The sequence below is a fragment of the Pituophis catenifer genome, unplaced genomic scaffold (genome assembly GCF_029215685.1).
Source record: "Pituophis catenifer annectens isolate HBS135680 unplaced genomic scaffold, rPitCat1.0.hap2 SCAF_1, whole genome shotgun sequence".
Lineage (NCBI taxonomy): Eukaryota > Metazoa > Chordata > Lepidosauria > Squamata > Colubridae > Pituophis > Pituophis catenifer.
In genome coordinates this window covers 249,382,794-249,408,218 of record NW_027256881.1, presented here as the reverse complement: position 1 = coordinate 249,408,218, position 25,425 = coordinate 249,382,794, and the positions used below count along the sequence as shown (strand labels likewise).

The window sequence follows — 25,425 nt, the reverse complement described above, 5'->3', positions numbered from 1 at the left end:
CTTTCTTAAGTGCTGTGGTTGCTAATGGGAAATTTACTGCTGTCCTTGGGTAAATTTATTGGATTAAGTAACTCTTTCTAACATATATGTCTTTGTGTCATTCACAGTGAGGTCACTCAGATGTTTTCCATATGGCTGTCCTTCCGTGACATCTAGGTCTCATCAGAAGATATATTGCCACTTAATGGGGTTTAGCTGCTTTTAATGTAATCTCCAAGCAAGCACTTTTCTCTCTTATAATAATGTGAATAGAGAGGGTCTCTCATGTATCTAAGCACATCTTCCCCTTATAATAATGTGAATAGAGAGGGTCCTTTAGAGCTCATGTATCTGACTCTGTATGATTCCTTTCTTTTATCCACTTTACTAAAATTAATCAATTTAAAAATCCCCAAATGATTAAAAAGTCTCGCAACAGATCAGGGAATTTGCTGAAAAAGCCACGTCTTCAGCTCGGCACGGAAAGTGAGGAGGTCAGGGGCCATCCGGAGCCCGGTGGGTAACCCATTCCAGAGGGTCGGTGCGGCCACAGAGAAAGCCCTCATCCTGGGGGTTGCCAGCCGACATTGTCTGGCCGAGGGCACCCGGAGGAGGGCAGCCCTATGTGAGCGCACTGGTCGGTGGGAGGCCGGTAGGAGGTGGTCCTGCAAGTACCCTGGGCCCATGCCATGAAGGGCTTGAAGTCACCATGAATTAATTCACTTTTCATCACCCGTGTATGTTGAAGTAGAAATTTCTGCTATTTTTTTTTTCTGGTTTTTAGTTATTTTGCTATAAATAACTAAAGGCATTGAAAGTATCTGATACAGGTAGTTCTCTACTTACGACCACAACGGAGCCCAACATTTCTGTGGTTAAGTGAAACATTTGTTAAGTGAGTTTCCCCCCATCTTTTACGACCTTTCTTACCACAGTTGTTAAGTGAATCACTACAATTGATAAGTTAGCAACCTGGTTGTTAAGTGAATCTGGTTTCCCCCCCCATTGATTTTGCTCGTCAAAAAGTTGCAAAAGGGGATTGCATGACCTTGGGACACAGGGATGGTCATAAGTATGAGCCAGTTGCTAAGCATCTGAATTTTGATCACATGATCATGGAGATTCTACAAAGGTGGTAACTATGAAAAATGGTCATAAGTCACTTTTTTCAATGCCATTGTAAGTTTCAACGATCATTAAATGAACTGTTGTAAGTCGAGGACTGTTTGTATTTGTACGAGTGTGTCCGGGTAGTTGCTGGAGGTTGAAACTCGAGGGTTTCAATTTTGTCTGGCTTTCTATGTTTAAGTCACCATGAATTCTTTTTATCATGCATGAATTTTGAAGTAGACATTTCTGTTATTATATTTTTATCCTGCCTTTGCTATAAATAACTGAAGGTGTAGAAAGCACCTAATACTCCTCTTATTTTCCCCTCAATCCTGTGAGTGGCTTTGGCTAAGAGAGAGTGACTGGCCCAGAGTCCCCAACCATCTTTCATGCCTCAAGTCTCCTGGTTTCTGGGTCAGCATCTTCACCACCACACCAAACTGGAACTCTTCAAACATCTTGATAAGAGTAATTGACCTTATTTTTATTTGTAACATGCTCCAAATTGTGGAATTAGTATATTTTCACATTTTTGTTTCCATGTGAAGGTTTCTCTAATGTATCGGTAAATAGGAAGTAACAGATTTTCTGGCCTGCCTGGTTTGTACTTTACATATAACACTGTATGTTGTAGTCTGACTTTTGGACTTTCTATTCTCTGATACAGTTATGAAGGAGAGATTGAAAACCTTTGTTTCTTTGTTTTGATATTGTGGTAGGAATGGCTAACCTAGTTCATTGCAACAAAATTTTGTATAATCTTCACTATGTTATTTTAATAAAATAAATGCCAAGGAGATCTCCAAAATCCTTTTCAGTCCTATGATTCTATATGTCTTATTACGGTAGTTTAAAAAGCAAACAAGCCAAATGTTCAATTAAGTATACAGTACATGGATGCTCTCTTTACTTAAAAACTTCTATGATGTGCTGCTATCTTTATTATAAATACAAATCAATAAATTTTGGATGTGGGTTTTTAGTGGCAAGTAATTTTTCTCAATCATTTATCCTCATCTAAAATATGTTTTTGTTTATAGAGGTGCAATATTAACTGTCAGTTATTTTTTACTTTTATGAAAACCAAAAGATGACTGCAATAACTGGTGAATCAGTAGATGGCACTCTTTCCTCTTAGTCCTGATCTGAGGCGCTAAATGTCAGCAAACCGTATGGTTCTGTGTCTTTATCACATCACTTTTTTCAGTGATGTAATTTTGAACATTCACTAAATAAACTGTTGTAAGTCGAGGACTACCTGTCATTCCATCAGAATGGTTTATGGGTGGGGAATTTGTGGTAGATGGGGGTGTGTTTGGGGATTGTTATATGTGTTGGACCTGGTCTTTGGGTGTTAAGTGAATTTCGTTGTATTGGGTATACTGTGGGTATACACATACAATGACGATAAAATTATTAATAATTATTTTAATTATTAGAGTGAATCAATTCAAATCAATTATTATTAGAGTGAATCAATCAGTTATTAGACTGAATCAATTATTAGAGTGAATCAATTATTAAAGTGAATCAAATCAATAATTATTAGAGTGAATCAATTCAGATAAGAATCAATCAATTATTATTAGAGTGAATCAATTCTTAAAACTACAGTCCTTGAAAAAAGACATAATAGGCTTGGAAAAATTACTAAGCAGTAGAATCAAAGATTGGGGACTTGAACATCTTTCTTGTGTGGAAAAAATTAAATTATGCTTGGGATAATTAGGGGAGAAATTATTGAGGTGCCTAAAATCATGCACCGAATTAAGAAAGTGACAAAGAATTTTTTTTCCCTATCTCCAAGTACTAGGCCTGCCAATGAAGCTGGCAGGAAGAAGGTTCAAAACAGACAAAATAATTTACCACATAACAAATAATGAACCTCTGGAATACATTACTGCAATATATAGTGATGGCTACTGACATGGATTACTTTGAAAGGGGATTGGGCTCGTTTGTAGTAAGGTCTATCATGTCTATTAGCCTTGAACACTCAGTATTTCCATTGGCTAAGAGTAGCTTGTTTATAACTACTGTTCCAAAGGAACAGGGGCAGGAGGGAAGTACTGTATATCTCCTGCCTGATCGGCCCTTAAAGGGGGTCTGGGCATGATCCAATAAAGATATAGCTATATTCTTGTAGAAATGTAGACAATCTAAAAGTCTAGAAAATTACTATTTTTTCCTTGTTCATTCTTGAAATGATAACATCCTCCGAAATAGTTTTCATACCTTTATTTGTATCTCATCTTTATTATTTTTATGAATAACTCAAGGCAATAAACAGATCCAACATATCTTCCGCCTCCTCCTATTTCCCCCCACAACAACAATCCTGTGAGGAGGGTTGGGCTGTTTTTCTTACTGGCCAGTTATCAAATAATGTCAGGAGAGAAGCTCTAATTTATGTTAATAATCCTGTAAATCCAAAACAAAAGGCGTGTTTTAATATAGTGTGTTCACTGCCCAAAGTTTCATCAGATAGATGGGCAACCTTGCAAATTTAATAAACAAACAAATAAATTGATAGGTCCATGTAAATCACCAGGATCTGAGTTCAGTTCAAAGGCAGCTTTGTTTTACTTGTATATTGCTACATGTATCTGCTCTATTTCCAAGCAATAAAAACTTTCAGGCCTGACAGCACTTGCTTAGTATTTAATTTCCTTGATTAGGCTTCTATTTATTCATATATTCTGGGTAAACATAAAATTAGGGTTCATAGTATCAGAAGTCTTAACAAATTTCTGCTTTTGAACATTTCTTGGAAGAAAACTACTTATAGAGCTAAGTCCTCTCTCCTTTCGTGCACAGTTTTTATGTGGGAAAAAATTATCTCCACTTACCTTTGACCTTCCTAAGTTTCTTCTAAGACCCTGAGTTCTTCGGGAGAAGGGCGGCATATAAATTACATAAATAAATAAATAAAATAAATATGCATCATTTACCAGCTTTTGAAAATTAGATCCCTGTGGGAGGACTTCTCCCCATGGTTGAATCAAAGTGGTATCAGCAGTCCTTGTGCCACCAGTAAACAATTGCCATAAAATTTGCTTCCCTCTTAAATTAGGACACAGCTATAACAATACCAGGAAATGTCTTTACAGGTATTCCTTACTTAATGACTGGTCACTTAGCAACCATTCAGAGTTAGGATGAACTTCTCTCCCCCCCCTCCCCCAAAAGTACTTATGACCCAGATTAAAAATTCCTATGGCTGCCCCACCCTACATTCACTTGATTGCATTTTGGGTGCTCAGCAATTGGCCTGCATTTATAGCTGTTTGCAGTGTCCCACAGTTATGTGAACCACAATTTACAATATATATATTTTTGTCAGGACTTGCTGACAAAAAAATACTCATTGCAAACAGTGGGTTTGCTTAATGACTGCTGGGTTTGCTTAATGACCACCACACGCACACGGAAAATCAGGTCATTCACATGATGACCCATTTAACAACTGGCATTATCTACAACCGTAATTCTGGATTCAATTATAGCCATAAGTCAAGGAGTATCTATATTTAAAACATATAGGGAATGTTAAAAAATTGGGGATTGCCCTCCCTTCCTAAAAAGTGTTCTTTTGTGGGTTTTTGTACACTTGCTATTTTGTTATCAGTAAATGAGAGCAATAGCCTAGTTTTCAGCAATTTGACATGTCAAAAAAAAAAATTACCTTGAGCAAAGAGGGGTCACAGCAGAGCAGGCTTTAGTGCGCAGAGGTTACTGAAAAATTATGTTTAGGCTGTGTGTATTTGTGATTTATGTGTTAGAGACACCGGTTTTTAAATCCATGAAGCTATGGGATTCTCCCATTGCTGAATGAACTTTCAATGTCAACTGAAAGATATTTTAAGTGGCCTATTTGTTAGGGAAGAAATGTATGAACAAATCATCCTTGTGAAAATGCATGAAGGTGAGAAAAGTAGCTGCAGGCAAAATCCATAGTTTTAGAAGCTGAGAATACTATTGTTTTTTGTCACAGTAGATAATTATGTTACTGCTTCAGCCAATAATGTACTGGAAAGTTACAGCTGAGCTCTTTGATAGCATTCCAAAGGGGAGTCATTAATGAGTCCTGTAGAGAAATTCTGGAACAGCTTTTGTTCTTTTACGCGTTAGTCCTGTGCTCCTAAATTGACTACAGTAGCTGGGCATCAGATGTATCAATTAAGAAGTTTCTTGCCTCTTTTAGCGATGCAAATGATGACTGTCATAGGCCTGGAAGGTGGAGGAATGTATATTCACTGCTGGAAGTCTCACATATGATGCAGTGTACTAAAATAGGAGAAGTGCAGGATATGCAGTTTTTACTCGTGACTTTTTGGAGATGATGAGCCAAACTGTACACAAACATAAACATTTCTAACTTCCCTCATCCCTGCAAGTCAGAAACATGATATTCTCAAGCATATGTGTGCTTTAATTCCTGTACCACTTTACGTTTCATACAATTAAGTGTTTAGGCATACTATAATAATGTAATTGTATTAGGTTATTATGGTTTTTTAATATCATTTCATATAAAGTTTTTAAAATAGTAAATAACCCAAGTTAATATAGACTAAGAAGAAGAAAAAAGAAATCAAAGAGAAGGCTAAAAGTGCAAGAAAGGAAAAGAAAAATATAAAAGAAAGAAAAATACAAAGAAGTGGCTTTCAATGGTTTTTCTAGCGTTCCATGCTCCTTGGCATACAGTCATGCTGGCCACATGAGCATGGAAATGTCTTCCGACAACTCTGGCTCCCTTGGCTAAGAAACAAAGACGAGTACCATCCCCTAGATCCATATCAGTGGGCACGTGAGCTCAGCTCCGGCAGTGCATTTTGTGGCCTTCTGGGCCCACCAGAAGTAGGGAAACAGGCTGTTTCCTGCCTCCAGAGGGCCTGGGGGATGGTGGGGAAGGCCTGTTTTTCTCTCTCACCTGGCTCCAGAGTCTCTCTATGAGTCTGGGGAGGGCGAAAATGGCCTTCCCCACCCCCCAGAGGCCCTCCGGAGGCCAGAAACGTCCTGTTTCCCAACTTCTAGTTGGACAGGAAGTGATGCTTTTTGCTGTCCCCAGCCTCCAGAGCCTCTCTAGAGCCAGGCCATTGCGTGCTGGGAGCGGGGTGGGGGGGTCGCGTGCACAGGGGCGGGGTGCATAGAATTATGGATGTGGGCACACACAAGCGCGTGCGACCCCCTCCCCGCCCTCCCTCCTGGCAGGCGATGGCAAAAAGATTAGTCATCACTGCCCTAGAGTAAGATACAAATGGACGGGAAACCACTACCTTTTTACAGCAGTTATAAATACAATTATAAATTGAGCTAAATTGCTAAGTGTGGAAACATGGAAGTTCTATCTTCTCAAATTCCAGAGCAGGCAAGGGAACATCTGCTTCAGCAGTGAACAAGTTTTGAGGTGTGAATGTTTTCCTATCGTGCTATCTCAGCTAGTGCTGAGACACATGAACAGGATGAATGGAGATGCTGTGGGTCTTACTTCCTCCCCATCTACTACAAGCAAGGCACCTAGCTTTTTAAAGAAAGATCCACTAATTAATGCTGTGTACCTAGAAATCCTAATGCATATCAGATACATTTATTATTCAGTCAAATTAATAAATAAAGCAGCTATGGGAGTTGACTCTGTAGTAACAAACCTACCAGGATTCTAATACCTTACAAGCTATAGAAATTTGAAAAGAGCTAAATAATTTGTCATACAATGAACCTATATTCCAAACCAGGAAGTTATCACAACAAATGGTTCTGTTCACAGTTGGTGCCATTATCAGATAGGTGAGTTGATTTACTTTTGATGGATCTGTCGTGTACAATAGACCACAGTTTATTTTTTGAGATGCTGCAGTCTAGGGAATGGACAGCTTCCTATTGGCAGGAATTCTTATGGTATTCTGCTTCTGGCTGCTGATCCTAAGGGGAACATCACTAAAACTTATCAGTTCAGCATTTGTATATGTTGAGTTATTAAATATTTTTATTCTGTATCTATAGATGTTCTCTGAGTGACTGAAAAGAGAAAGATAAAAGCTGAAGAATGCAAACTATAACATTCAAGTGGCACTATTTGGAATATATAAATAAATCAACACTTATCTTTCATGAATGCATAGCTAGAACTAATAGACAAGGCCATTTATTGCTTTTTTCCTTGAGAAAGGAACTGAAAACTTCAAGGTCCTAGACCTAGTCTGTTATAGGAATCCTTCACTGTAGCAGCACTGAAGCTGCGTACAACATGTATTGTAAGAAAAACATCAGAGATAAGGGTTGATAGGGGCAGGACTTTTGTGTTCCATTATTGTTCAGCCATGTAGTGTTCTCAAGTAGTACAAGGATGACAATGGGGAAAACACTAGTAGGTCTGCTACAAATTATTTTATAGACCTTGCTGGGTGAAAAGTTTGTGGTGCAGAAGTTTCTTGGTAGAATATAGCTATATAATTTTTCTTTCCTGAAGCAGAACATATCACCTAATTTCCCTGCTAGCAGGAAAATCAGATGTAAATTCTTGTTTAAAATCCTTGTTGATCTTTGCCCAAGCATTTAAGAGAACTGCATCTGCAATAGTCATGAAAACCTCATAATACAGATTGCAAGATGAAAGAGTTAGAGTATGCTCATTTTGCAAAGTGTCCATTCCTGGTTCTTGAAATGTTCTGTTCATAGCTACAGTTTTGTAGTGCAGTTGTCTAAATCAGTGTTCACCAACCGGTAGTCCGTGAGAAAATTTTGGTGGTCCGCAGAAAAATTATTTGCATTTTTTACATTGCACTAAATACTATTTATCTTTTTTAAAAAATCATATTAGTGGTCCGCGGGATTTAAAATTATGAATTTAGTGGTCCCTGAAGTCCGAAAGGTTGGTGACCCCTGGTCTAACTAGCATCTTCTGCTTTTCTCCCCCCAAACAGGAAAATAGTAAATTTAGAATCAGGAGCTAGAGATGCTTTAAAAATCTGATGCCCACTTCCCCAGCAGCATTATATGTACCTGTATATGGAGAAGCGGCTCTTCCCTCCAGCGATAACATACAGGTAGTCCTTGGTTAACAACCACTTGACAGTTATGACAGCATTAATCGAATGGTACTTTTGTCCACTCCTCAAAGTTCCAGCCATTCCCATGATGATTTGAGTGCAATCTGGGTGCTTAGCAACCAGCTCCTATTTACAACAGTTGCAGCATCCCAATGTCAGATTATCATGATTTACAACCTTCCTTGCTTGCTTCCTAAAAGCAAAGTCAATGGGGAAACTGGCTGAGAAAATTTGAAATTGCTTGGGTAAGTAATCCCCAGCCCATGTAACCTCCCTGAGCCTCACTGTACTTGTTCTGTTGAAATGTTTTCAGTAGGTGACCGGGCAATCCAATAAAGGAATTGGTGGTAGAAAGATTACTTTTCTCATGGTAGTTGTAGTACCCTAGGCAAATAAATTGGGGACAGTTGTGGACTTTGTAAAAAGAAAGTTTGTCCTGATCTTGGTCTTCTAAGTAACTGTTGGTAGAAATGCACTGTCCATCTTCTAAGAGTATATATTTCTTTCATCTTTTTTTATGTGTAACTCTACCAATAAGTTAAAGCAAGAACTAAAACACTGGGAGCAGAGAAGCATTGTATCCAATTTTTTCCAGGTCTCTTATCATAGCATGGCACCGTCACCATCAAACTGGGCGCAGTAAGAATCTTTGAAACCTCCATTCAGCTAAATGAGACAGTCCGTTCATTGCTTACAATGAAGCATTTGTCTCTTGCAGTTGAACTATCGATGGAAGTTTATGGGAGAGATTTAGTAAAAACATTAGCTAAAACAAAGACAATGTGAAATGGAAATCTGAATCAGCAATACATCCAAAATATCCATAGATATACAGATTTATAGACATCAGAGAGCAAAACTGACAAAGGAGTTTTGTGTAAGATAAGAATTTATGCAACAAGTTCTTTTGAAAAGCATTCTGTAGTCTTGGCCTGAATCTGCTTTAAGTTGGCAAAAGGAAAAAGCGTTGTTCTCTTCTATTGTAAAACGGAGAATTACATGGAAGTAATTAATATCAATTAAAATTATTCTACAAATACATGAATTTAAATGAGAGATTCTCACAAGAATATGCACATTATCACCTACCACCTACTATGGATATTATGCATAGTTTTAACAATGTTGATTTTAACATGATAAAACTTTTTTCTGCTTACCTTTGACAACTTTTAATGTTTTAAATCAATAAATACCTGTATTTATTGTTGTTGGTATAATTTATTTATGTTTACATCATGGCTCCCATCCTGATAATATTCCAAAGGTCTTTCAAAACCAGGCTAATCTCCTAGTCCTGGGGGTGGGTGTGTGTGTGTGTGTGTGTGTGTGTGTGTGTGTAAGGTGATTAGAAACTTTTTTCCTTGTTCTACTCCCCCCCTTCTAGATATGTATATTCTGTTTTTTTACTTCATTATTCCTTCCTTGTTTAAAGTTTAAGCTGCCCAGAGTTGTCTGGAATTGGACAGCCTCTAAGTCATATAAGAAAAGTACATAAAGCCATTTGTAGATTTGGCTAAATTTCGCTTCTCATCCAAGAAGCTTCTTTAGCTCTGACTAGATGGTGGGGAATGGGGGATTCCATGCCAGTCAGAGCTGAAGAAGCTTCTTGGATGAGAAGTGAAATGTCTTCAAAGAAAAAACGAAGTCCGGTAGCTTCCAGAAAAAGCACCTTTGGGACAACCATGACTTGGATGACTTAGAGTCTCCATAGACTAAATCAGTGAGATTGTTATTATGAAGCATTTACAGTCAGGATCAGACAGTGGAAGAAACAGATAAGAATAGGGTGTAGAGAGATTTTTAGAAATTCTATTTGTGCTGAAAGTTTGGTAGAAAAGATGGAAATTAAAGGAGTAAGCCAGAAATCTCAAAAGAACTTAGTTTTTCATAAAAGACCATGATCTAGCAAATTATTTATTCTTCTTTCTCCTTGGCTGCTTCTATTTTTGGAATAATGTCAAGGTGGATTGCTTGGCTGACTAAAAGCAAGGCAGAATATTATGCTGATGGATCAGAGACTGCAAGTAATAGGAAGATATGTGGAGAAAACCCCCTTTTGGATGATTAACCTTAATGTTGAAGACTTGGAACCATTCAATGATATTGTGATGTTGATGAATAAGGACAGAGTTCAATGATAGGAAGGCTTGGAGGCAAAAGAAGTGGGTTGGCATTGGAGAGGTATCATTTGAGATGGTTGTGAGCGTTCAGTATGAGTACAGCAAGCAGATGAAGGTATGAGATCCACAGAAAGAAAAATAAAATGGATGCCATTAGAATAAGGGTAGTGAGAATTACAGGATTTGAAGAGCTCACCCAAAAAAGTTGTGGAAAGAGGGGAAGATGCTGGGAACCAGGGTGGATTTGATTTAAATTGAGTTGATTTAAATCACAATTTAAATCATGATTTAAATCATTAGTAAAAAGGCTTGATTTAAATCAACTCGATTTAAATCATAATTTTTAAAGAGCAACTGTCATCTCTGCTACTCCTTTGACCCACTGTTGACTCACCGATAGTCCCAGTGTTGCAGAATATACAGCCTCATGCTACATAACTAAGCTCCAAAATTATGTATCTTAAATAGAAAACTATCTTAAGATAGATTTTTACCCCAAAGTTTTTTATTAAAATAAATTCGATAAAAATAAAAAAAAATCAGATTTAAATAAAAAAATATGATTTTTTTGATTTTTTTTTTTTAAATCATTGATTTTTATCCACCCTGCTGGGAACACAGAGGAGACCCTTGAGGAACAATAGAGAAAATGAACATTTATGAATGAGTTAACGGTTTTGGAAATATTAAGCCATGGCAGAATTCCAAAACAGGAGAGGATGATCAATTATAAATAAGAGAACACTCAAGGATAGAAATACTTGAATTTGACGCAAAAAGCTATTTATTTATCATATAGCTTTATAAAGGTGGCCCAACTCAGCACAGACTAGGTGGCATACAATTAAAACTGATATACGGTAATGCCTAAAAACAGGCAAATAACATCATAGAGCAGAACATAGGTGGAACAAATACAACCAAGGCAAACTACATACTGATGGGCACAGCGCCAATTTATCCTAAAGCTTTGAAAATATACCACACTTGTTTTAAAATGTCCAGAGTTTCAGGTGGTCCAATCTCTGGAGGGGAAATGTTATTCCAAAGGACAGGTGCCATGACAAAATTCTTTGCCAGGGCAATTTCAGTAGACTATTAGAAAGCTGAAACCAGATTGTCAGATGCCCCTGAAAACAAGAGCAAAGAAATAAGCTTATTCAGTTACACGTGGCATTGACTCCACTACCCAGTCCACCAAAGCAATTTTGAGGTTTATCTGCCCACCATGTTCATTTCTGCTGAATTTGAAAAACAGAGAAAAGAATGAGCCAATCAGCATTTCCACTCAAGTTGACAAATGGGAGTGTACAAAAAAAGATCATTAAATCATTCCCTTGTTCACGCTACTGCTAATCCTGGAGAAAGAAAAAAAAAAGTCCCTTCATCTCTACCCAAAACAAACAGGAAATAATAATGCTAATACTTGCTTCCCATCCACATTTTCAGTATATGGTGTGTATGCTGGATTGTTTGCAAATAAGGATCTGAGCATCTGTACAGCAATAGGACAAAACTGCCAGGATACCCACCCACATCTCCTCTATTAAAAATCTCACCAAGAGCTATACAGTTGACGTGATATTGTGTCATTGACTTTATAATCCCGTGCCTCTGGCTGCAGCAGCGGAGGCTAAAATGGGAGAGAGGAAAGTTCTCCACAAAATATATTATTTTTAGGATGCAGGAACTGATCACATTTTCAGGTGGCTATGATTTATCTTAATCAGACTTCTCTACCCACACTCAATCCACATATATGCACTATCCCAAAATGGAACTTAGAAAAGCAGAAGTAAATTTGGTTGCCTGCCCAACAAAGCTATGTGGGATTGCCAAGGTCCAAAGTGGCTTTTGAATTTGTATAGAATCTTCCAGTGGAAATGCCTTTTGTTAAAATATAAGGTTAGATCAATAGAAGGATTTCTTTGTGTGGAGATGATATCCATAGATTGAAATGAATTGTATGCAAATATAACACATACTGAATTCACAACAGCTCACATTGTTTAGCACCTCTCTCTTGATGTTTTCAGGTTTAGGTAAGTAGGACAAATATTAATTCTGATCCTGATATTTACTATTTTAATCATGCATCCTATATTTTTCTTCATGCGTACCAGTGAAGAGGCAATGCTTCTAACACTACACTAGCAAATATGTTAATAGCTTTGTAGATACTTCCTTTGCAAGTCACTGTGGGGAAAATAATACATAATCATTTTGCCACTCCCAGATAATTGCTTTACTGCATCTTCAGTAACATCAGAATTTTCTTCTGAATTATGTTTCTAAACTAGGTTATGATTCTTTAATACCTCAACTCTGTTTTTGAGATAGATGGATCTTGACTGTCTTCTTTACTGATTTCATGTGAAATATGATTATGCAGGATGTGGAACTGTTAGCCTTTTGCAAACAGGTGTCCTCCATGAATATTGAACTACGGTTTTTATAATTCTTAATCAGCAGAAGAGTGGGAAATTAGCTGTTTCCCACTCTACAATTCAGAATTTCTCTTCATGTGTTGACACAATGGATGTAGCTAAACTGGCCAAGTCTACAGTATTAACGTGCAGTGTGTTTGGAGCCAAGTTCTAGAATGGTGCCACAGTTCTTGGTTACTATGGAGACTAATCTGTGAAAAGACATGAATACAAAATAAAATGTTAAACTGGGACCCCAAGCATAAATTTCCTTACTTTTATCTCTCTCTCTTGCCCTTTATGTGTAAAGTACCCATGGAAATAGAGGAATGTCTCCTGGGTGTAACTGAGAAAAGACTACCAAGACTCCATTATTAAAAAAAAAACTTGATGAAGTTTCTTTGCTCCTACTACAGCCAAACAATCAGCAATAGCTATTGATAGCAATGAAGATAAATTTGTCATCTCCCTGATGCCGGAACCACTCTGCCGAACTGGCTCTCAAGGATTATATGCCTGTTGCTAAATCTAGTTAATAATGATGCTCTTTGTTCTTGCATCAGTTACTGTCAGGCAAAAAAACACCATGTACTGTTAGCACATTTATAGGAGGTTCCTACGGCATTCCTGGGCTAAAGTGGTTGCGTTCCCAAAACATGCTTAATGTTGCGTTCCCAAAATTTAACTTAATCCATTTTATGGGTTTGTGCAATAAGCTAATCCAATCAGTTGCATTTGTGCAAGACATTAAACTTTCAAAAGGAACCAAGTTTAACCTTATATATAAATTACAAATATAATTGCTAGGATTTTACTGAATGTTCACACAACTGAATTGTATGATTTAAACATAGCCACTGAGTTAAAAGGAAGACCAGGCGAACTGGAATATCAGTAGCTCACTGCAGAATTGCTCATGGTGCTACAAATGAAGGTCAACGGACAAGCCCAAAGGTTTGGAGCGAACTAGATTTAATTTTAAAAGTAATCATCATTTAATTATAACTGGAAGCTTTTTCATATATACCTGGATATAAAAACACAAATTGATATACAGACAAGTTTGAGATAATCAAAAGACCCATTTGTTTTTTATTCTATGAGCCACGGTGGCACAGTGGTTAGAGTGCAGTACCGCAGGCTACTTCTGCTGACTGCCGGCTGCCTGCAATTTGGCAGTTCAAATCTCACCAGGCTCAAGGTTGACAATATTGGGGCCAATATGGTGAATCTGTAAACCGTTTAGAGAATAAAGCACTGTAAAGCAGTATATAAGTCGAAAGTGCTATTGCTATAGTCAGGAGTGATCACTATTGAAACCTACCTACCTTCTTCCCTCCCTCCCTCCCTGATGGTACAGTATACCCTTGCAACAAGTAGTTTTTTCAAGCATTATGTAGGTCAGGGATGTCAAACTTGATTTCATTGAGGGCCGCACCAGGGTTGTGTTTGACCTCGGGGAGCTGGGGTGGGCATGGCCAAGGTGGGTGTGGCCATCTTGACATCACTCGTGTCGGGGGCGCCTCTGGTGGCCTGAGTGCTTTGCCAGTGAAAACGGGCTCCCAAGCTCTGTTTTCAGCTGTGACAGCCTCCTGCAACTCTCTGCCAGTGAAAACGGAGCTCGGGAGGGTCGCCTGTGGTCCTCCCAATCTCCGTTTTCAATGGCAGAGGCACCACGGGCTGGTCCTTCACTGTTTCCAGAGTGGCCTGATGGGCCAGATCTAAGCCCCTTGAGCATCTAAGCAACTAAGCGCCTTGAGTTTGACACTCCTGATATAAGTTATAAGTCAGTCACCTCTCACAACCCAAAACTCCATTCCCATTCACTGCTGGGGTTTGCTGGCTGAGCTTTACTATTCATGTCATGTAACGGTAGATTAAACCCATACGTAAGTCCAAGGACTGCTTCTCATGAACTCCAAAAGCTCCCCTGACAACAACTCTTGAAAATTTGTGCCATCTGGAGATAGGACATGCATTCAAAATGGTGGGGTAACATTAAAACACCTCCCTAAACTCAATAATGATGAGAAAATCTCAGGTGTGCCCATGTGTATGATGTGGCATCACTCACTTTGCATCATTACCTTGCCCACATCAGCTTTTGCCTGACACAAGATAAACTTCACCCTTCATCTTTCAAAAGATTCTCACTCCCATTAAGTCTACCACTGAGCAAGATGGAAGTTGTAGTCTAATACGCCTCTTCCTGTTTCCATCCACAATAAGAACAAAGGTCAAACTATAGTTTTCTGTTGCTATATTGGCTGCCAGCTTTAATAAAAGGCGATCAGGGCCCTTTGTTTACACCTATGAATTAGGAATAAAGCCACTACTGAAGCTTGCATATATTTGAATAAATGGAGATGTAAACATACTGGGCCAACCTTTTTTTTTTTTTTTTGAATGCCGCTGAGCTTATAATAGGATTTCCTTTGCTAGTGATTGGTTGTCTTTGCGTAAGAGGCCCCATTTTAGCAGCATCTCTCTGGGATGTCTCAATCATACATAATTAATAGGGAGGTTAACACACCCATTAAATATTTAGATAGCACAGCTGATAGAAATAGTTACTTTAGCTTCAAATGAACTCAGAGTTGTTAGGGGCCAGGGTTAACTCCCTTAGGGTTAATTGTCTGGAGTAGCTAGATTATGGAGTTCATACCTTCCTGATTACACAGTTCAGACTTTTGTGCAAACAGAATCAATAATACAGATGAGCTCCCATACATTAGCATTTACAGTTTGGTTCTATAAATCATAGGGGTGCAAACTGGTGGTGCTTGTGGGCAATCTGAAGGGGCAAATGTGGCCTTAGAGATTTTCAAATTTGTCCTCAAACCCCCTATGCCCAACTCTTCCACTCCCAACTTTAGATGCTACAGGGCTGTGCAAATCAGTGGTGGGTTTCAAAATTATTTACTCCTGGTTCTGTGGGTGTGGCTTGGTGGGCGTGGCATGGCTTGGTGGGCATAGCTTGGTGGGCGTGGCAGGGGAAGGATATTGTAAAATCTCCATTCCCTCCCCACTCCAGGGGAAGGTTACTGCAAAATCCCCATTTCCTCCCAATCAGCTGGGACTCGGGAGGCAGAGAATAGACCGGGGGGAGGGGGAGGAACCAGTCAGAGGTGTAATTTACCGGTTCTCCGAACTACTCAAAATTTCCGCTACCAGTTCTCCAGAACTGGTGAGAACCTGCTGAAACCCACCTCTGGTGCAAATGCTCCACCTGTCAAGTTTCAGATTTAGTTGTGGTTTTCCATCTATTATCTTCAGTAGCACTTCCTGCTTCTCTGTCCCATTTCCCATCCCATAAACTGTGCCCATTTTCTTTCTTTCTGTTCCAGCCATTCCCTTCATCGTGCCTGATCTTCATATTACTTGTATCTTTTTTTCCTTCCATTTCTATGTGAGCGCTCTAGCTTGTTTCAGTTATCTTGAAAATGTTTCTTGGCAGGGGGCAGAGAATGTGTATTTCAGTGACAGAGAGAGAGAAAATCATCCAGGGAGATTCAGTTCACTCTGGAGTCTAGTCCTTTTCTCTGTTGGATAACAGAAATTACGGTACTTCATTTTTTAATTGGTTGATTGGATTGCAAATTGGATCCTGTTTCTAGCAGATCTGTGACTTTGCTGACTAATAAAGAATGGATAGGCTAATAAATAAATAATAGTAATGGAATGGAAGATTTGGCTCTGCCAGTAGCAACCTTCTGGCTTTTCTCAGTACCTGGAGCTTGCAGCTTCATGAGAGCCCTTGTAGCGCAGCAGACTAAAGCACTGTTATTAACATCAGCTGCCTGCAATTACTGCAAGTTCAAATCTCACCAGGCTCAAGGTTGACTCAGCCTTCCATCCTTTCTAAGGTAGGTAAAATGAGGACCCAGATTGTGGGGGCAATAAGCTGACTTTGTATAAAATATACAAAAGTATGAAGGCTATTGCTTAACGCATTGTAAGCTGCCCTGAGTCTCCGGAGAAGGGCGGCATATAAATCAAATTAAAAAAAAAAATCAGTGTGTGTGTGCTAGAAATCACTGGTTGAAGGGTGGACTAGAGTTGCCTTGCTTCCTTTATGACACTTCAAATGTAATTCCTGGTTTCCATGTGTGTGATGAAAGAAGACGGAAGAAGAAAAAAAAAGAATGCTATTTCCATGCTTTTCCTAAGAAAACTACACATTTATATCCATGTAGGTAATGCAAGGGCATCCTTACTTTCAATGTTTACCATTTAGTTATTTGTTAAATTTCAGTTAATAGTCATATTTTTTTGCTGTGGTCCTGCTCACATTGGGAAACTAGCCCAGGTAAAAAAGAGCCTTGGTAGTACAGTGGTCTAAAGCACCCTGTTATTAAGACCAGCTGCCTGCAATTACTGCAGGTTCGAATCTCGGCAGGCTCAAGGTTGACTCAGCCTTCCATCCTTTCTAAGGTAGGTAAATTGAGGACCCAGTTTGTGGGGGCAATAAGATGACTTTGTATAAATATACAAAAGTATGAAGGCTATTGCTTAGCACATCGTAAGCCACCCTGAGCCTCCGGAGAAGCGCAGCATATAAATCAAATTAAAAAAAAAAAAAAGGTGCATCACTCAACAGTGTCTCTCAGCCTGCCTAAACCTACGCAGCCTTGCTGTACATGTCTTATTTACAAGTATACCTTGCCTTGCCGTCTTGCAGTGGAATTACTTCGAGATAAGGAGGAAACCTTGGTAGCTACTGTTGTGTCTGCAGTCTCCACTGAGTACAGTATTGTACAACTTCCAGGATGTATTCAAGTGTAAAAATGCTGCAGCCTGCGTACTCTTTTTTTTTTTTTTTTTGAGCTGTTGCCTCTGATAAAGCCAGCCGTAGTTTTATGTTTTGTTTCTAGTGAGCCACCGCGACAGCTAACCTTGTTCTTAAATCGGCAAAAGCGATCAAGGAAAGGGCGATGAAAAAGATTTAGAACCGGGAGAAAAAAAAATAAAATAATAGAAACTGGCGATCGACACAATTATATATGTTTGTTGAGAAGAGCTCGACATCTTTTTAGGGGAAAGCAGTTTCTTAACATTCGGACAACTCCCTGCTCCCCTTACAATACGCATTGGGACGGGTCTACTCACCAAGCGAGTGCAGCCCTTCATAGGAGGAGAGCGGGGCGGAGACGTATTCGCTGCAGGACCGCCCCCCCCTTCTCTCTTCCCTCGCTGCACATTCGCTCCGAGCATTATGACGTCACGGCGTTCTTTAAAAAGCACCGAGAAAACAATCGGCATTGAGAAAAATAGATGCCCTCCGATCTTATTAAAAGCGGTAGCTGTGTGACCCGCAGTTAGAGCCAGCTGTATAAGCAAAGGCGAAGAACTACCTATAGAAGCCGCCTCGGCAAACATGGTGTCCCCGGTGACCGTGGTGAGTTCAGACAGTTGTTTTTGTTTTCTTTTGGCCAGAGTTAAAAAAAAAAAAAAAAAGTCTGGACAAGATATTCAGATAGTATCTTCAGACGGAAAGGAGACGCGGTATCTGCAAGGCGACTTTTATGATCCCCCGCAGGAGACTTTTGATAGATAACAATAGATAATAAACAGTCGCTATGCGGCAGTAAGACTGCCTCCAGCATGTTTGCTGTTGAATTAGACTCCGGGGTTTCTCCTCCTAGTGCGTACTCGCTCTTGTTTTCAGCCCTTTTTTTTTCTTTCTTTCCTCCCTCCCCCCGCCCCCACCCGGCTTTGTTAGAAAGAAAATGTGGTATGCCAAGTGTTGCTTTTCTTAGCGGCCCCCCCCCTCAGCTCCCCCCCCCACAAAGCATCTGAAAGCTCGATTGGATGAAAACATTAAACATGTGACAAGAAAGCGTGACTTTGTTGATTTCATTCCTTGGATCTCGTCGGTGGGGATGGGGGGGTGGGGGGAGCAAGCAACAGGGGAGATGTTTTAAGGAGGAGGGCGGAACGGAGGAAGAAAGAGGGTCCAGAGAGTTAATCTCCCTTTAATGTCTGGCTTCGGAAGAGAATTGAGTGCACTGATGTTTGGCGCTTTTGCTTGCCAGCGCTTGGGTCTGCCTCGAGGCTGGCCTATAGTAGAACGTGAGCCGTCTGCATGTAGATTCTCGATCACGAGTTGATGCTGCCTTTGCCGAAGGAAGATCGGGGAATTCCTGTGAGAGAAAATCGGTATCAGCATAAATTCTGTTTCTTACTTTCCTTTGTCCCCCCTCTCCTCCCAAACACCAACCATTAGATTGGCAATAATAAAACAAAAAACGGGAGTCAACCATTGCTCTTATGTGGGCAGAATAATGGAAATCAAGTGGATTTCAATTTAGGATTTCAATTTAGGATGAGCCCCTTTGGCCTACTGATTAAGGTGCTACCAGCCCAGGAACCAGGAGGCTGTGAGTTCTAGGCATGAAAGCCAGCTAGGTGACTTTGGACCAGTCACTCACTCTCTGGGTCCAACCCACCTCACAGGGTTGTTGTGGGGAAAATAGGAGGAGGAAGGAGTGTTAGGTATGTTCACCGTCTTGAGTTACTTATAAAGTAATATAAAGAGAAGATAAAAATCTAATAAATAAATGTGTACCCCCGTAATAGATGCATGTACTGAAGGAAAATACTGGCCAGCTGGTATAAGTAATATGGATTTAGAAAGACAGGAGATTTCAGACTTATGACAGTTTTGCAGTTTGGGAAGGTGACTTGAATTTGGTTCTCTGGTCAACTGTGAAGCATCTTGGATTCTATTTTGCAGAACTAATTAGAAGGATAATGTAGGCTTTCCTTAGGAAATCTTTTCCAGACTTTCTGCAGGAATAGAGGAATAAATGCATGCCATTTTCTGTCAATTTGAATATGCAATACACAGTTTGTTCATTTTTTTTATCATTGAATGGGGTGGAGAATTCTAAATGACATTGCCACTATATAGGTCGTGAACTATCAGAAACAATAGGATAATTTGTGATTGATGCCTTTTAAAAAGTTTCCTGTATCATGCTTTGATTTGGATTACCGTAATTTATTTACCTTGTATATCTTGTTTTTGTGCTCTAGGAATTGTTCATGTTAGCTAACAGAACTGGGGAAAAAAAGACTTAGAGTCTAAAAAGTTAAAAACATAAATTAATAGTGTAATTAATACTGATGCCATTTAATAATTAAAAGCTTGGTGAAAGAAAAGTGTTCTTATCTAAATTAATTTATCACAGAATGTAGGGATGCGGTGGCTCAGTGGCTAAGATGCTGAGCTTGTCGATCAGAAGGTCGGCAGTTCAGCAGTTTAAATCCCTAGTGCCGCATAACAGGGTGAGCTCCCGTTACTTGTCCCAGCTTCTGCCAACCTAGCAGTTCGAAAGCACATAAAAAATGCAAGTAGAAAAATAAGGACCACCTTTGGTGAGAAGGTAATAGCGTTCTGTGCGCCTTTGGCGTTTAGTCATGCCGGCCACATGACCATGGAGACGTCTTCAGACAGCGTTGGCTCTTTGGCTTTGAAACGGAGATGAGCACCGCCCCCTAGAGTCGGGAACGACTAGCATATATGTGCAAGGGGAACCTTTACCTTTACCTTGTCACAGAATGCTGAGATACAGGATCTAAAAGCCAAAAATCCTTTCATTCCATAGTTTGGAAGCAACAAATGCAAAGCCCTCATTCCAGAAAAACAGACCTGTGGTAGCAGATGTATCTTCAGAAGGGACATTTCTGCAGATCCAGATAGCTGGATAGGGCTGGACAGGAGAAAAATTCTTAGTGTCTAAGTGATTTAGGACATTAAAGTTTAATATCAGCTAATAAAATACGCCTGGTATAAAATTGGCAGCCAGAACAGATTTTTCAGTATTGTAAAGGCACCATTGGTCCTTATGCCTGTTAGTAACCAGGCTGCGTCGTATTGCATCAACTGTAGTTTCTGGCTGCTTTTCAAGTGCAATCCCAGGTACCACATAATGTAAATTATGCAACAGTAGAGATACTGCCTGAGAATTCAGTGACGAATTAGCTTTCCAGAACTGAGAATCTGCTGTTTCAAGGAGAGTATAACTTCATCTAAAACAAACTGAAGCTCAATTCCTACATTCATTTTTCTAATTATAACTGTTAATTGCAAGACAAGAAAATAGAAAGAAAGATGTCTTTTCAACACATTACTTTATAAGTTTAAAAGGTTGATCTTTAGGGTGACAAGTAGGTTATTGGCATGAGATGTGATGAACGTGCTTGGAGCTATCCTGCAAATTATGCATTATTTTGCCTTCCATAAAGAAACAAACTTCTAACTATTTGTTTTTTAGTACTGATAAGAACTGCAAAAGAACAAAAGCTAGTTTTCTCTCATGGAGAATTTCTTCCTGAGGACTGCATTATTGCAATCTGAATGTACAACATTACTGTACATTTTGCTTCTATTTGTCAGGGAAAGGATTCCATTGTGTAGAATAGGAATTGTACTATTATATCTTGATTTATTTGATTGATTATTGTCTACATTGACTGGCAGCAGATTTTTCCAGGGATTCCAACCAAAATCTTTTTCAGACTTACCTGGAGAGACTCAGAATGAAACCTAGAAATGAAAGCAAATCTCTGTTGATTTAAATCCCTCTACTTCAGGGGTGTCAAACTCAAAGCCCGGAGGCTGGATCTGGCCCGCGGGTCCATCCTGGAAACAGCAAAGATCCGGCCTGCTTTGCCTCTGCCAGCAAAAACGGAGCATGCGGCCCTCCCGAGCTCCATTTTCACTGGCAGAGGGTTGAAGGAGACCATCACAGCCGAAAACAGAGCTCACGAGGGCTGCCCACAGCCCTCTAGCTCCATTTTCATTAGCAGAGGGTTCCAGGAGGCCTACGCAGCCGAAAATGGAACTCGGGAGCCCGTTTTCGCTGACAGAGCGCTTGGGCCACCACAGGTGCCCCCGACATGAGTGACATTGAGCTGGCCATGCCCATTCTGGACATACCCCCTCAGCCCCCTCAAGGTCAAACACAATCCTGATGCGGCCCTCAGTGAGTTTGACACCTCTGCTCTACTTCATCTGGGAAATATTTATGATCAATAGTGTACACAATAGTAATAGTGAAACCTGCATGGAACATGTTTCCCCATTTATATTGGGAACTGGGGAAATAAATGTATGCAGCAAGGATTTTGTGCACTGTTTTATTTTCACAGTGCTGATTGATCTCTTTTTCATCAATGTAAAACAATGTCTGTATTATTTACACTAAGAGCATTATTTTACTACTGTTCCCAGATCTATGTATGTATTTGTTCCTGAACTGCAAATATTGCAGTTGTATCTGGTTACACATTTAATTTTTCCCCCCAATACTTGATCGTATCAGAATTTTGCCACTTTTAGAGTTTTGATAACCTATCCGATTAGGAAATGGGTTCATTGTCTGATCTTGAGCCACTTATATAGTAAGATTATCACTGATTTTTCCAGTGGATCTATCTATGTATTTGTTCCTGAACTGCAAATATTGCAGTTGTATCTGGTTACACATTTAATTTTTTTCCCCAATACTTGATCGTATCAGAATTTTGCCACTTTTAGAGTTTTGATAATCTATCCGATTAGGAAATGGGTTCATTGTCTGATCTTGAGCCACTTATATAGTAAGATTATCTCTGATTTTTCCAATGGGTAATCTAAACTAAACTAAACTAGATTAAATCTTTATATCTTGGTTAGAAGCCCAAAGGAAATTGTTAAACAATATGTGCCTTCAAGTCAGTTTTTGACACCTGGTGAGTGCTTGGATTAGTCCCTGCCATTTTCTTGACAAGGTTTTTCGGAAGTGATTTGCCATTGCCCACTTCTTACAGAGAGAGAGGGAGAGACTGACTTAAAGGTATGAAGCTGGCTTTCTGACAGAGGTGGGACTAGAACTCACTGTCCCACAGTTTCTAGTCTGGTACCTTAGCCACTTTTCCAAACTTGTTCTCCTAATTAAATTAAAGAACTAAAGAAGGAAAAGTAACTGTATGCTTAATCCCAATTAGACAGATGTGTTCTGTTTACTCAAGAGGTAGACTGAGGATTTAATGGAAAGGAGAGAGCTATAAATCTATGTGAAGCAGAATCAATTGTTTGCTTTCAGTTATCAGCTAGCCAGCGTCCTATCTCTTAGTCTACAAAGGTCTCTGCCACATCAAATAATCAAATGCTTTTCCTGGCTTCCTTCAATTATGTAATGCTGCTTAATGCAGCTTGCAACCCACCTCTAAGCTGTGTTCTCTAGGTAACAAAGTCACAAAAAAATTCATTAGATACTCGGACACTAATTCTGAGTAGCTACCTGCCAAGTTGTCTTATTACCAATGGCTGCTCTAGGAAAGAAGATTTCCATTCAGAAGGTAAAAGAAAGGAATACTTGGGGTCTTGCTTAACACTATTCTTTTATCTAGGGCAGTGGTTCTCAACCTTCCTAATGCCGCGACCCTTTAATACAGTTCCTCATGTTGTGGTGACCCCCAACCAGGGGTGGGTTCTAAATTTTTTTACTACCGGTTCTGTGGGCGTGGCTTATTTTGTGGGCATGGCTTGGAGGTCATGTGACTGGGTGGGCATGGCTAGCTGGTCATGTGACCGGGTGGCCATGACTATATGTATAGGGACTACTCAGAGGGCTGAAAAAAGTCATTTCTGACAGGTCCTCGGACTTTTGACTAGTCCTCACACTTATGACCATCCTCACATTTATGCCTGTGCAGCATTCTTCTTTTTTTATTGAAAAAGTTTTTCAAATACAAATTTCCCCCCCTTTTTCCCCCCTCCTCCCTAACCCCCCCTCCCCCTCCCCTCCCCCTGTGGCTTCTCCAAAATAAAACCCAAGTTAATAACAGATTATATAATATTTTACCATCCTTTTGTTCCACCCCCCATATACTAACCCTTTCTTTCTAACAATATTATTATATCCCCCTTATACTATACATTTCAAAAACAACATTCAACTGTAAGATTATATAATAAATTCTAATTTAGCAATTTCATCTATTCAACTCATAATCTATCCTTCTAACAATATCATTATATCCCCCTTATACTATACATTTCAAAGCAACATTCAAGCAACTTTCAGCTGTAAAACTATATAATAAATCCTAATTTAGCAATTTCAACTCATAATCTATCCATTTCCTCCTCCCCCATACATATATCTCTTAATTCAAATCTTTTACATATATTGATATAACATAACATCCCTTCTCCTAAACTAAACAATCAGTAAACTAACCTATCTCCACCCACTTTCCTATAGGTCTACGTACATAATATTTTCAATATCTTTATTCTTCTGCCTATTCCACTAAAAAAAAAATTTATTTACATATATATATAAAATCCTCAATTGACTTTAAGTTTGTGATCCATATGATATCTTCTGTAATGTCTCTCAACTGGATTGTTAATTCCATTACCCATGTTAGGGTAACATCACATCATAATTCCAACAGTATGTTCGGTATCTTCAATTCATCTGCCCCCATCAATAGTAAATGTTTTCATATATAAAAAACCACCCAAGTGACTTTATATTTATATTCAATATAGTGTCGTCTATGATGTCTTCCACCTAGATTATTAATTCCAACCACCGTGTTGGGGTAACAGCCAGATCTTCTGCATGCCCCAATCCCATAGTTCTCTTGCCTTATATCTCAGCATAAACGTAATCCATTTGTCAAAGAATCCAAAATAGAAAATTCCAATTCACTCAATTTATGGCCATCTTCACATCCCAAAAGTACAGCACTGCAGAGATCTGTCACTCTCCTCAAGATAATATAAGCCAATACTTTGCCTCAACTAAATTTCTAAATATTCAATCAGCTCTTAAGTAACTGGCATTACACTGTTGTTTGGTCTAAACATTTTTATTTTTGTAGGACCTGCTTTTTCTTTTCTTAACTTTTTGTGGCTTAAATCTCCATCCTGGTTTCCTTTCTATGAGTTGTATATCAACTGTTTGTTTTCCATGCTGGTCTGTAGCTTGATAAGTCATCACATTAGAATCCAAAGCCGCCTCTCTTGTATTTATAGGTAATCCAACTGTAGCCTCTGAAGGAGAATCCAGAAGCGGCTCGTCCACAAAAGCCTCTATAACTTGTTATTTTTCCGTTACCTCCACCTCCATCTGCTTAGCCTGAATTTCAATCTCTTGTTGATTTTGCTTTTCTTTGTTCGCCTCGTGTGTTATACATGGAGATGTTAAACCCATTTTAAAAACCTTATAGTAAAATTCTTCCGCTTTTTCAACAGTATTTAGTTGATATCGTTCTCCTTGATATCTCAATATTATACCCATACACCTGAATGGGATGTTTTGTTTCTTTAGTTCAGTCACCAAAAATCCAAAATCCTTTCTATCTTTTAACATCTTGGGCGGTAGTTCTTTAAATATCCAGATCTTCCTTCCATGCATTTCAAGAGTGGAGTTGAAAGACTTTTGCACAATATCATTTCTTATTTCTTTATCAGTAAAGTAAATCACCACATCTCTAGGCAGCTGCCTTTGCTTTGCCACCCAAGAATTAACTCTGTAGGCCTTATCAATCTTGCAGGATACATCTTCAGGGCTAACCTTTAAAATCCCGGCCAGAACTTCAGCAGACATCTTTCTCAAATCTTGTCTTTTATCTTCCTGTATTCCCCTAATTCTAACCGCAAATTCCATGAGTCTGAATTGCATTATTGTGGCTTCATTTTCAATCCTTTGTTTTATATTATCTACATTGTAA

The 25,425-nt window shown here is 39.2% G+C and overlaps 1 protein-coding gene across 1 annotated transcript in view; it reads left to right on the top strand.

Annotated features, from left to right (window-relative positions):
- Positions 1–18,668: 18,668 nt before the first annotated feature.
- The window catches only part of TMEM86A (transmembrane protein 86A), a 48,434-nt gene continuing 41,677 nt past the window's right edge, over positions 18,669–25,425 (top strand). The window contains exon 1 of the mRNA XM_070957433.1: positions 18,669–18,755. Coding sequence (XP_070813534.1) covers positions 18,669–18,755 — 87 coding nt within the window. The remainder of the gene's footprint in view (positions 18,756–25,425) is intronic.